This window comes from Megalops cyprinoides, chromosome 6, assembly GCF_013368585.1.
Source record: "Megalops cyprinoides isolate fMegCyp1 chromosome 6, fMegCyp1.pri, whole genome shotgun sequence".
Taxonomy (NCBI): Eukaryota; Metazoa; Chordata; class Actinopteri; order Elopiformes; family Megalopidae; genus Megalops; species Megalops cyprinoides.
Genome location: NC_050588.1, coordinates 9906102 through 9919961, shown reverse-complemented (window position 1 = coordinate 9919961; position 13860 = coordinate 9906102). Strand labels below are relative to the sequence as shown.

The following is a 13860-nucleotide window of genomic DNA, read 5'->3' as shown; positions in this document are numbered from 1 at the left end:
TTCAGTCATGTTACGGACAGGTTTACCGCTCATTGGAAGATGCAGTAAGATACAATCTACCCAGTGAAATCATCCTTGATAGCAACCGATGGTGTGGCAATTTCAGAAGTCACAGGAGAGAGTCTGTCTTCAGGTATGGTCTGGTCAGGGCAGATCTCCTTGACAGAGGTCAATATCAATGCTTACCAGGGTGTTGTGCGATCAATGTCATTCTTCAAAACAGGAAACTGAAGTGAGATGGGAGCTCAGCTGCTGAAAGGTCATTGGGTTCAAATCCCAAGCCTGTTCACTGTCTGACATTTGTAATCTTTGACTGAGAGATTATTCTTATTATGAAGAAGATGTAACTATTCATCTGTGCATTGGACATGAGATGAGACACACTAACTTAGTGACACTAATCACTAAGACACACATTGTCACCTTATTCCATGTACAGAACTGCTGCTGTAACCCCCCAGGAAAGGTATTTAAAATGGATTTCTTCAGGGACCCTGCATTTTAATATCTTCAGTAAACAAACAGGTGGTTGAATAGATAACATTCAAAGTGATGCACGTTGCCTTGGAGAAAGGCCTCTGCTAATCAAAGAAATATTGTTAAGTCATTTGAGTACCCTCTAAACTTCATGAAGAATTTAAAATAAATTCTATGGGCTTTTTAGCCTTAATAGTACTCAACATACTTTATACAGAGGCGCCATTAAGCTCTATTTACAGGAAAACTCCATGAAAGGCTCCACTGAGTCACGAGCAGCGTGGACCCAGGTAAAAGCGATGACGCAGGTGCGAAGGCGTCTCGATGAGTGAGCGCTGTAACAGGGACAGCCAGCTCAGATCCCGCCAGCGCGTGCGTCTGAACGAAGCGCTGTCAGCGCGTCTCTCTCCACACCACCAAGGCGAGACGCTGATTTCAGGGTAAGGACCCCCCCCCCCCATCCAGTACACAGCAGCCTCACAGCTCCCCAGGCTACCCTGACCTCACTCTGTTCTTCCTCCCATTTCATTATGCCAAGTTCACCTACTGTGGTTTGATCTTGGCAGAGAGAGAGAGAGACCTTTAACAGGGAAGGGGGGTGGAATTTGTGTTTTTTCTTCCGCTTCTTCACTCAAAGCACTTGAGGAGTTGAAAGAAGTGTGTGTGTGTGTGTGTGTATGTATGTGTGTGCGTGCGTGTTTGTGTGTGTATATGTGTGCAGGGGGAGTTGCTTTCGGCTGGAGACCTGTGACAGCAAATCACTTTTTGTTTTGTTTTGTCTCTGCATTTTTTTTTTTTTTTCATTTAGCGGTTTCTTGTTTTCATATCCGCTGTTGATGAAAGACACTCCTTCTCCAGCGATTGTCCTCAAAGTATTTCTACAGAACAAATGAGGTCTGTATGTTTTGGCTGGTGGGTACACACTGGGAGTGTGTGACAGGCTTTTCTCTGCCAGATGAAATCACTTGACGAGCTCTGTGTAGCGTGCGCATGTTTACTGCTAAACTGACACAGGTAAGATAGGCTTTCACACGCTTCATTTACATTGTCTTTTAAGTGTTCTGGATGGACCTCTTCTGCTTTGGTACAAAAAATCAGATATGGGGAGTTTACACAACTAATCAAGCTATAAAGAAAGCATTCATGCACTATGTTAGATCTGCTGCCCATTCTTTTACTAATTACACATTTTTAAATCTTTCCTGTTTTAATTTCTTCCCCCCTTATCAGTATTCATCTGTAATTATAGGTACCTCTGTCCCATGCACTACCCACCATATCATCAGTCCTGCTATGAATGTTGTCAGGCCTTGTTGCCCCTGCTCAATGGCTCCCCCTGCAGGACATGTGAACATGTCAGAAAGTCAATGGCCACCAATTTCCCAACTCTGTCCAAATCTGTTTGGGGCAGCTGCCTGCCCCCTTCTTTTACCCCCCAAACTTTCTTGTGAGGCGCAAAACAGTTCACTTTGACCCTGTCCTCCTGTTATACACCAGCACGCTCACCTCAGTGTTTACAAAGGCATTATTTTTCATATGAAGGGTATTTTTTTGTTTTCCAACAGAGTTCATTTCTGTACAATAGAGGACACAGAAAGAACCCAGACTCAGATTTCCTCCATCCCCCAGTGCTGTCACTGCTCTTTTTAATATAGGCTAAATCGAGGGTATCGCCATGAAAAGGCCACTCAGGGCGTGGGAGCAGTAATCCTCAGAGGCGTCTTGCAAATACTTTGCATTAAGGAGACGTCTTAAAAACGTCTCAGCTCCCCTGCCTCGCCCAGCCTACTCCCTTATTGCCCTTCACCAAGAGCCACAAGGACATCTGAGCGAGTGACATGGTATTTCAAAATGGCTGACTACAAAAAAACTGGAATAGAAATCCTGTCAGTTATGATACAGTTAAGGTGAACCGTTACACCGATTTTTATTTCTGCATTTCCTCTTTTCACCTTAAAAGACACATTTAAAGTGCAATCCTTATTCGGACTGAATCATGTCAAATGACACAAACAAGCAAACAATCACTTACTGCCAGTTAAATCACTGGTGTCAAAACAAACCTTTTGAATATTCTTTTCCAGCATTAGATGATTGTTCAAAGCACTTTCTGATCAATGCAGAAGACACAGTGACACCATCATCATTTTTGTCTTCACATGTTTAGGTTAACCAGGAATTACATGATTTTGGTTTCAAGTATAAAATGAAATGCACTTGTCTTATGGGTCATGAAATCCGCCATGCTGCCATCATCATTCTATATGTACCGCTGCTTGTAATCGACTGCTTAGGATATCTAACCCTAGACAGTCAAGTCGCACCCGCGTTCTGCTGCCATCTCGCCTTTCAAATTAGGCTACCTCACCGCGTCTGCATGTCTTCATGCTGCCATCACTGAAATCGCTTTCTAATGACAACTGGAGTTCCAAATGTCACAACCTCATTGCAGACTTATTTTTGTACATTTAGTGCACGGCTAGCACGGCACTGGAATCAGAATCACCGTTAAATGCCGCGAAATTTTTTCAGTGCGCGATTTGCGTAACTGCTTGAGAATATATGATAGATGGGATTATTTCTTGTTTTATTGAAGTGTTTTTAACCCATGCCATAACATATTGATCACCTCTTGACAGTGTTCTCAGCATATATATGTAAACATCATATAGATATGATATATATCATAAACATAAAGTCTTTTTGTTTTATGTGAACATGCACCGCTTGAATTTATGAATGTTGAGCTGTACTCAAACCAACATTGACTTAGAAGAATTTGCACAAGGAGCAAATGAAAGGACTATCAATATTCTTAGGACTGGAGTGAAGGGACGTACACGTGGTCCGGAGCTGACGCAGGGCGATGATTGATGCCGCGAGCCTCTTAAGTGTCGTCCGTCTTTGATGTGTGCTTGAAGCGGCCTGGGCTGCAACATGATCCGGCTCGGTTCTGTCTGCCGTCTCCCAGCCCGTCGTGTAAAACGAGCACCACAAGGGAAGACAAGTTCAAAGCGGGGAAACATGTGTTGGCTTGTTCGGTATTGTTCTGGAAATCAAATTCCAGTTTACTGTACAATCGGTAATTGCCACTCACGAAATTAGGGAGGCAGCGCAAAGTACCAGACGGTTTAAGTAACGTTGGAAATAGGGGATTAGCTTAAAGGTACCGCAGATATCTATCAAAGGAGGCTATTTTCAACTGCAGATCTATGATTCTCAATACAGCGGTTGCAGTCGTGGTCATTGGTTAATCATGGCTGCATAGGTCTATAAACTAGAGGAATACAACGTCGCTATACAACGAATAGGGCCTACATTATATTCTTAGGTTGGTACTTTGGGAAATGATTTAAAATATCAGAACTGTTTAAAAAGTACTACAGAGTAAACATTTTGAAAGCCACAGTCACGGATTTCAGAAGCACATTTATGGACCTGAATTGCTCCTGAATATGTAAATAAAAACTTTGAGGTAAAGACCACATACATTTGGTCTCTAAGATGCTCCTGCAAAAAACGCATTAAGGGATTTAGCTGGCATCTGAACAAAAATATGCTAAATATAGATTTGAGGAGTTTGTGGGCCCAGTAGTACAATTACAAGTGGTCTTTGTCTGAAAGTATTGTTTCCTCAGGCAAATTAAAGAGCTATTGACTAAGACTGTACTGCAAGCATTTTGGATAGGAATACAGGGGATCCTGACCACTCGAGGGGGATATGTTCTAGAGATTTCTGTGAATGGGAAGATCTACAACTGCTGCACCATAGTATATATCCATACTCAAGGTTTATGCACTGAGAGGAATTTGTTCCAACGCAAGAGCAGCTACATTTTGAGTGTACAAAAACATACTGCAAATAAGCGATTAATACACAGTAAGCTTCTCAAAAGTTGGACCCTAAGCCCTGGATTCAACTGAGTAAACTGTGTGGGTGCTGAAAGTGTGGAGTAGAACAAAGACAAGCTGACTGTGCAGGCTTTTTTGTTGTTTTAGCATGCAGGGAGAATGCAGTTGAGGATTCGCAAAAAACAAAAGACACAACTGTCTTTTCTTTTTTGGCTGCAAACAACATTATTGAAAATTTCCAGACTAACCCAGCTGAGTCATCCCAGCTGAGGTACATTAAACTTTGCCTCGCGCACCATTCTGCTCCGTATATTAAGAGCTATTACCACCGGCCCTTTCCACTGGCACATGAAAAGATGAGAATGGCTGCTTGGTGGGGATTTCAAAGATTTTTCCTGCAAAGCCTAATGAAGTAAGATCCCTGTTCTTCTAATGATGGTTAGACATTTAATCTAGGGGTGGAGAGTTTAAAAGCCCACCACTGACTTTTATGTCCTTTTAAAGTTTTTCAGTTTGATCTCAGCCAGTTCTATCTGGCCACCCCCTCAGCTCCTACAGCGCTCAGCTTGCAGCAGGTTGCTATTAGAACAAGGAAAAGCTGAAATCTGTTTAAGTTGTGTTTTGTTTGTAAGTAGAAGTCTATAAAAAAACACTGTGCTCTGCCTTCTGGAGCATGTGTTAGTTAAATATGTGAACTCTGTTTTGGACCAAAATGGCTGTGCTTTAGCGAGGTGTTTTTAGTTGAGGAAGTGGAAGAAAACAGAGGGTACTGATGTTACTCTTTGTTTGAGCAGGTTGAAAATTGTTCCTAGGATTTTTATTTATTGTCAACTGCTGGTCTGTCACAGCTGTGTCTGCGTCCATTTTGCAGCTCTTCGATTAAAGGAAAACCCTTTTCTCCCACAGCCAGACTCTGTCTTTAAAGAAACTCAAGACTGTGTGAAGTAGTGAAGTTGTGAATGCACAACTGGCGATCCCAGACCTTATGCTTTTACATACAATTTGTATTTCCTGACGTTTGGCACACAGTAGACCCTGCTGTTAGCTTTACATTTATGCTCACCCAGGATAATTATGTTAATAATTATTTATCCACCTAGCATCTTTTATTTTACAAATAAATATGAGCAGTAATGCTTGTGTGTTGCAGTAAATGCATTTAGGGTTGCACATTGCATCAGGGACATCTCAAAATGATATGGTGTAGGTGTTCATATCTTCAATATAGTATTATAATACGTAGTATGTTCAAGTGAATATACTAAATGCACACAATGTAGTTACATGGGTCCACAGAATATATCTAGCAGCGAATCTATACAGTAGAGACTGTTGAATTTGTGTTTGAATTGTGCTTGAACTGTTGTATTTGTGTTTGTTCTGTTATGTCATTAAACCTATCCTAGTCAGTGTGTGCCTATTTTCACTCTACCGAAAAACCTCATCAGCTGATTTAATCAATCAGTATATTAATGTAATACCCTTGATCAATCTCAGAGTATTTATGACATCTCCAGCCAGCTTTAAGTGTTCATGGTTGAAAGAGAGCCAGAGGTTCAACTGGACCACAGTACTCTAGGATTCTGAGGGCTCAGACTGGTGGTTCACAGGAGAGGCATTTCATATGTGAAGGTTTTAGTGCCACATCGCATATAACATAATGTATTAGACCTTCACCTCCTGCTGCCATAACAATCCCACCTCACGCACACACAGACACACAGAGACACACCCACACGCTTTCCTCTCAGGTGTAGCAGTGACCACTCCCCCTCCCAGGGGGCGGGGACAGGTACGAGGCTGAATCAAATCCTCCTACCCGGCTCCGCGCACACCTGACAAGGGGGATTCCGCAGCGAGGAGCTCTTCAGCGGCAGAAGCACCACATCACACCTGCAAGCACACCGAGCTGAGCGGGACCTGTCTTGGCTCGGCTCAGCTCTGCTCAGGTCGGATTGGCCCGGTCCCTGCTTAGTGGGAATCCCTACCATGCAGAGGCCAGCCATTTTTTGTCTCCGCATCACGGGGTGAGTCCTTATCAGTGATCCATGCTAGGTGAATCTGTATCTTTTGCACTTCTCCTGTAGTGCCAAGAGACGTGATGGCGTGTTCTGCCGGCTTGGTGTCACCTTAACACATCTCTCCACAACAACTGCAGGGCGGCTGACTATCAGTAAGACAAGCTCGTGCAAACATTCACTTGCGTTTTGTGTTACTTCAGCGGAATCCCTTGCTGGATTCCTTCCTCCGCGGGACGTACGCCTGGTGCCACAGCAGCAAGACAAGCTCACAAGCTTTTACCATAGTACTGACGGCAGGTCACACTCTTCTGACTTATGGGTCAGACAGAGGGGCACGTCACACTGTTCAGCCAGCTGAAGGCTGAAACATACTCTACATGTGTGCGGCAGAGTGGCAGGAATACGCTGACAATGATTCTACTCCCGTCATATTACATTACATTGAGCCATTTGGCAGATGCCCTCAGTGGCAGTACCTTACAAAGCACAGGCTCAGAAATGCATATAATACATGCACCTGAACAACAACATATACAGAAGACAAAAGAGCACAAGTGATCATGCGTACATCCATCACAGAGTGCTACAACAATCAAAGATCTTAACAGTGCAATAATACCCTTTAGAAATGGGAAAGAAAACTTCATGCAAACTTATAAGCATGTTCAGGTATTTACACCTGTGATATGTCATTTAGATCTGATGGATAGATACCGTGATATTGATGGGTAGATACCTGCAGGTATTTTTCATTGATAAAAAATCAACTGTATTTAATTATCTCAATCATGAATCAATTTATATTTAGTGTTATATTTTAATATAAACCAAATATACCATATATCTAATTATTATATATGGTTATTATAGTTATTTTGTAGTTATTATATATAGTTTAGATTTAGTTATTTAGTTTAGAATTATACATTTGCAATACATTATGTCAAACTGGGTGTCCATATATTGCAGTCATTTGGTGCATGGAAAGTGTAAATGATTGAAATGAACAAAAATAAAACCTTTGCTGTTCTGATTTTTATAACCATTGCAGCTTTTGTGGATCATGTGCAGTATATATGGTGTTTAAAACCCTCTTAAAATGACTTTAAAATGGGTGTAACTATAAGGTATTGTTTTGTGGTTCACCAAGGCTTCTAAGTGGTCTGTGATTTAAAGGTTAGTGAAACTACTGTAGTGTGATGGGACACTGGAGAGGCTTTCCTCTTTATTGAAGCACAAACTGTGCTCCAGTGTTTTTTGTGAGAAACAGGACAGGAACAGCCTCTTGAAGAGCAACAGGTAAACAGTAACACAGTCAGCAGGGAAACATAAAAAATGTTGAAGGTGATTTTTGGAAAGACATCAGACACCCCGGGACTTTCACAGAGATTTGCGAATTATGACAGTAACATTACACTTATTTAGTTTCATGTTCCTCCCACGTTTGACTGATTCACTGCCTCCTTGACAAGCGCATTCATCTAATCGTGCCGTTTAGACCTGAAAGCTTAAGAGAAATGGAAAAAAAAACGTGCCCCCTCTCCCCACCCAAAACCCCAGGGGAGAGGCTTTGGCGGTCTGAAGACCGGGTTTCTTGAAGTGATTCTTAATCAGTGTTACTGTAATCCATTTCCAAGTCTTTAGAGAGAGAAAGCAGGTGCAGAGGTGAAACTCCCCCTCTGTAAAGTGCACATGGACCTCAGAAATGTAACCGTCTCTAATCAGACAGCCTCTAACCAATATGGCTTCAAAGAATGCGAGGGGGCAAGGGGCTAAAAATAATATAAAGCCCATTTAAACTATATTGAAGATGACATTGGACAGGTAATATCGATGAAACAAGCCTCATACATTATGTTATTATGTTTAGTTCAGACTGGATAGAATTAATGTCGTTGTACTTTAGCAGTCTTTCTTGGTGTTGGTTTCCTGAGCTCTGTTTGTTTCTGGAATTCCAAGTTTATTTGAGATATATATTAGCATTTTAAATAAACCTGGGCCATGCTGATTTTCAGAACCTTTGCAACTGTTATATTTACTTCTGTCATTTATATTTAACCTATTCTTGCATGCACAAGTTCAGTTATTTACTTCGGCTCATTCATTTATTGATTGATTTATTTATTCGTTGCTGTCATCTGCTGTAAATTAAAAGCGCCTCACAAGGAGCTGGCTTTAAAGCAATTTCCACTGCATCTCCTGGGCTCAGCGGGATCGCATGGGGGATGAAAGCATGCTCTCCTGAACCATTAAGGTGGTTATGGCGGTTGCCGCTCGCTCGCTTTGGGATACCTGATACCCCGCCACACAAAGGCAGGGAATTCCCATGCACTCTTCCCTCTTGCAGGCAGGCAGGGGACTCTCACAGGGGCAGGGCAGGGAGGTGTGGGGGGGATTAAAACCAGTCAAGGGGCTAGACTGGGAAATTACAAGACCACACGTCTACCTGACGCGGCTTAACCCTTTAAAGTGTGGAGTGTCAGCCTGTGTCGCAGAGCACTGTGACCATTTTACACACACACGCTGTGTGGTACGACACCATTGTTTTTCAATGCTGTGGACCGAATAATGCCTTTAGTACCTTTAGTGCCTTTAGTACCTTTTTACATTAAGGTTTTAAAAGTAATTTTTCGTGTCTAGCCCTGTCTGATCTAAACCTGTCATGGCTGATCTTACGTGGTCAGAATGTAAGGAGATATGGTTCTATATATGTTGGTTATTAATGGACTGTATTTGTTCTGCCTCTTGTTGAAATTATGAAATTGCGCCATGCCTGCTTTACCCTTGTGGCCTTATGACACCTAACCTTGGTTGATTATCTTAAACATGCTTACGTCAGGTCACAGTTAGTTGTTTCATACAAAATTGGAAAGGTCAGTACATAACCAAAAAAGTTGCCCAGCATGATCGACAGACTATTAGGTATAGTGTGACCATCCTCATTGACACCTGCTTGTTTCTAAAGTCTCTGTTCTCAGCTCTTGTTATTGATGTGCCTCATGGTCCAGTCATTCAAATTCACCCTGCTCAGTACAGCAGGTCTAATGTCATTTTTCTGTCTTCATTACACCCCCAGTGGCTGCACATGGAGAAGAGGAAGGCATTCAAAGTGAAGATGTCACTCAAATCTAAACTGGAATGAACCTTTTCTTCAAGATATTCCTAGCCGAAACCAGAGTATTACAGGGATTCTGTACCACAATCGCAGCACAAAGCAGACGCTGGTTGAACCGACGAGCCCATTTTTAATCTTTCAGGCTATGACAAAATTAAAGGCAGGAACCTGGATGTGTCTCTCCCTGCATCTCTGAACTTGATCCAATACATTGCTTTGATTTGAGAGACTGTAAGCATTTGAGGTTCCTCACCTTGTCTTACAGACTTGTCACATACCTAAACACCAGCTTTCTCAATGCTCAATACTTTTCTCAGTAAGCTCCTATAGTCAATTGACTTCATGTAGCCTTGAATCTCATTTCCACCTAACTCCCTACCTGATCTACATGTATTGTAGGCAAACTTATCAGCTGACATTCCTGGATGATTAAAGGATAGAGAAATCAATTAAAAGACAGACTTGACCACACACAGATAACAAAACAGCCCCTGTGCTCATTTGCGTGAATCCCCACAAGGGGGGGGAGGGGGGCGCTGCAGTCTCAGCTGTGGGATCTCCTGCGGCTGACATCATCATGAACGCTGGCTTCTCCCACACCTTCATGGAGCGGCGGCCAGGGCTGCTGAACGGGGGCGGACTACAGTACGGGATGGTGCCCCCTGGTGGCCACCCGGAGCACCGCCACCGTTCGCCTCACCTCCACCCGGGCGGCGAGGCGCTCGCCCACACCGTGCCCTTCCTGCTGTACCCCTCCAACATGGAGGCGGGGCTGTACGAGGGCTCGTACCGGGGTGGCCCGCCACTCTTCCCCTACCTGCCCGCCTTCCACGGCCACTTCGGCGTGTACGAGTGCCCCTTCGAGCCCGCCTTCATCCAGAAGCGCAACGAGCGGGAGCGCCAGCGGGTCAAGTGCGTCAACCAGGGCTACGCCAAGCTGCGCGACCACCTGCCAGGGGGCGCCGGCGACAAGCGCCTCAGCAAGGTGGAGACCCTGCGCGCCGCCATCCGCTACATAAAGTACCTGCAGGGGCTGGTGGGGGACCCCTCCCACGCCGGCCCCAAAGCCGCCCCCCTCGGGTCGGAGGACTCGGGCCACAGCGACGGGGAGTCACCCCGCTCCGCGTCAGCCTCCTCCTCCCCGGGGCTCTACTGCGAGGAGTCAGAGGGCTCGGGAAGCTAGACCGGGGGCCCTGGAACCCAATGGGACAGTACATGATGGACCAGTACATAGTAGCGTGGCCTCATTGCAGGAGGTCGTGACCTTGGCGTGGACAGTAACCGGTTGATTGGGTAGCCTCTCAGGCGATGAAGGCTTGGACTCATTTCTTTTTTGTCCTGTTCGGAACAAAATGTTGTTCTTAACCCCTATCTTGAGCAAGAGCCAGAAGGACTTATATGAGAATGAATGAGGTGCACACGAATACTTGCTCTTGGTCTGCTGCTGACACGTTGGCCCGGTTTGTCCTGGCTGTTTTGTTGTTGTAGGCCTTTGGACTTGTGAACTTTACCAGTCTGCTAGCGAGGTGCACAGACACAAACGTTTTCCCAGCACTGTTCAGACAGTGATTCCATTTACGTGTAGTGGATCTTCTGAAAACAAATCTTCACACCAAGCAACGTATGTTCATTTTTTTTCTGGAAAGCATTCTAATGTGTAAACTGCTGTTAATGCAACTGCATCTTATCCCATTCCCTGAAGTTTCGTTGAACATCACTGCTACTTTCAAGCAGCTTAACGGCCTGATGTGTCTAAATTAACAAAACACATTGAAAATGCATGTCTCAGTGATTTTGTCCACTTAGTCTAACCCTCACCTGCTTCATGCAAAGGCTACATATATATAAATTGACTGTATTACATGTTTCTCTAGCAGAAACTTAATTCATACTATGTGAATTACCTACCCACTTTATATGTCTCTTTATCCAGCGGGATATCTTCACTGAGGCAGCTCTGGCTGCGTCTGCGTGTCTCACTTGTGACTTGAATGCAACTGCATACACTGCTGCTTGTGTACATATATGTCTCCAAGTATTGCAAGCTGTTATGCATTAGGCAAAGTTCAAGACATAGATAACCTAGAACCTCTGACTTGCTAAAACAATACCAATTTAAATTTTCTTGTGTAAGTAATGCGATGATTCAAGTTATTGTTAAGCCCAGCTAGAGACACTAGGGACACTTGCTGTAAGAGGCTGGGAGTGCTTTTCCATAGCCATGCTTTCTCAGACATGAGCCCCACACGCAAGCCTTCAATTAATGCAATTTAAAAATCATACAACACTGCAATACATATAATAATATGTAAAATGGTAGTTTACATGACGAAATGTTCTTGTTTAAGAGCACACCCAGGGTTAGAACCCAAAACCACCTGGTTTAGTCCTCACTACTTTCCACTTCATACAACAAGCAGGATGAAAGGTACAGAAATCTGCTGAGTTTGCATTTGAGTTACAGATAACCTTTGTGCATATCTTCTTTTCTGTGAAGGGGTTAGAGATATTAAGTCAGTTTGGATATTTACAGAGTTTGATGGCCTCAGAAAGTATGTAAGAAAGGTAAAGAAACTGATGTTTTGTTAGGGAATATTAAGTGCCAGGACCATCTACATTTCAATAGCTGTGTAGAATTACAGTACCATTGTAGAACATGTCTGTGTAGTTTAGCAAATACAATTTTGAATAGTTTTGTTCCAAGACCTTTGATTGGTGGTCTGTACAGTCCTTTAAAACCTTCTAGGATGTTGTGGAACAACTTGATAACCCACCATATTTTTGGGAAACACAAGGTTTTGCTTGTGAAAGGATAAATGTAATTCACAGAGTGTGGGATTTCAGCTTTTCACTTCTGTCTTTAATAGTGAAATGACACTAATCTCAAGCTGATTGCTATGTGTCCGTCTACTGTGATGTCACAGTGGGATTGACTACAGAAAACAGGGTTATCATTGTTTTCAAGGACACCCATCGATTCACAGCTTTGTTCTGTTCATGACAATTGTGAGAAATTGTAGTCAGGAATGCCAATTAGTCTACATGAAGTAATTAATAAAGGACAGATTTGAGCTAGCAATGTTTACTTGTCATTGTGAGCATGTGTGTGTGTATGGCTCAGTGTGAGTGTGTGTGTGTGTGTGTGTGTGTGTGTGTGTGTGTGTGTGTGTGTGTGTGTGTGTGTGTGTGTGTGTTTGTGTGGTATGTGGTATGTGGTGTGTGTGTGTGTGTGTGTGTGTGTGTGTGTGTGGTGTGTGTGGTATGTGGTATGTGGTGTGGGGTGGGGGGACAGGATGAAGGTGCATAATGAGTATAAAAGGCATAAAGGCTATGACAATTTTTACTGTAGTGCCAAAAATCCAGAGCAATTTCCATTAAAATGGTTAAAATACAGTATATACCCCCGCCCATGTTTTTACAAGAATGTGTTCATAATAACCACTAGATGGCAACATTTCACAAAAGTATATCCTGCATGGTGGGGAGCAGGTCTTCATCCAAATCAAGGAAAAACAACAGATGCACTGTGATGGCTGCATGGTCTGCTCTTGAGCTTTATGGTTTACATTTACCATTGTCTTCAACAACACTCATATGAGTTGGGGATGTAATGCAGCTCTCAGCATAATATCCAGTTGTTTTGCACCATGTATCAATGGGCCTTCACTGTGATTAATTGTCAGATATAGCAGAAGACCCCAAAATTATAATAAATCACAAATTATAAATCATCTGACTCTCTCAAGCATGTGTCTGAGCATACCCACTGAATTTTTGCACTAACTGATAGCAATTAACTGCCTCTGTTGATCCAAGCAAACAGCTCAAACAAGATGTTGTAGCCTAAGGAGTTGTGTAATTAATAGTGACATCTTGATTTTTTCACTATGAATACAAAATACAAAAAAAAATTGGCTTACCTCAATGTTTTAGGGCACTTACTTCTAGAGACTCCTAGACTACAAGACGCTCACGTAAGAGTACACAGCACAGGATAGCTCCCTCTAGCCTCATAATTATTAGACAAGCCCTGTACCTTCTTACAATGAATGAGTGGGGGGCAAGGTTACCATCAAATTGGATCAGGGACAACATCATTTAGTGGATGTCGTGGATATAAGGAGATGGCCTCTCTTTGGTTAAGGCCTGGAAAAACGGACTGAGGTGTCTCAGAAGCTGAGCCAAAACTCATCCCATTTAGGCTGCAGCTCCACCGCTCTGCCCTACAAAGGTCACCCCATAGAGTTCAGCTGTAGACTAGCATAATATAAATAGGGACTCATCTGTAGAACTAAATATCATCTTACGCCAATGTTTATTCAGGTTATATTTCACATGCTTGTAAATATGCATATCATCTCATCTGAAGAAGCTCACTTGCCTTTGGCCAGGGAC

General features: G+C 43.2%; 1 protein-coding gene across 1 annotated transcript; it reads left to right on the top strand.

Annotated features, from left to right (window-relative positions):
* Positions 1-10042: 10042 nt before the first annotated feature.
* LOC118778743 (achaete-scute homolog 5-like) lies at positions 10043-10648 on the top strand. Its single transcript, XM_036530412.1, has one exon. The coding sequence runs from the start codon at positions 10043-10045 to the stop codon at positions 10646-10648; it is 606 nt and encodes a 201-aa protein (XP_036386305.1).
* Positions 10649-13860: the final 3212 nt, after the last annotated feature.

What these genes read in the sequence shown, in the direction of transcription:
- LOC118778743 (XM_036530412.1), top strand. Translation starts at nt 10,043, where the DNA reads ATGAACGCTGGCTTCTCCCACACCTTCATGGAGCGGCGGCCAGGGCTG.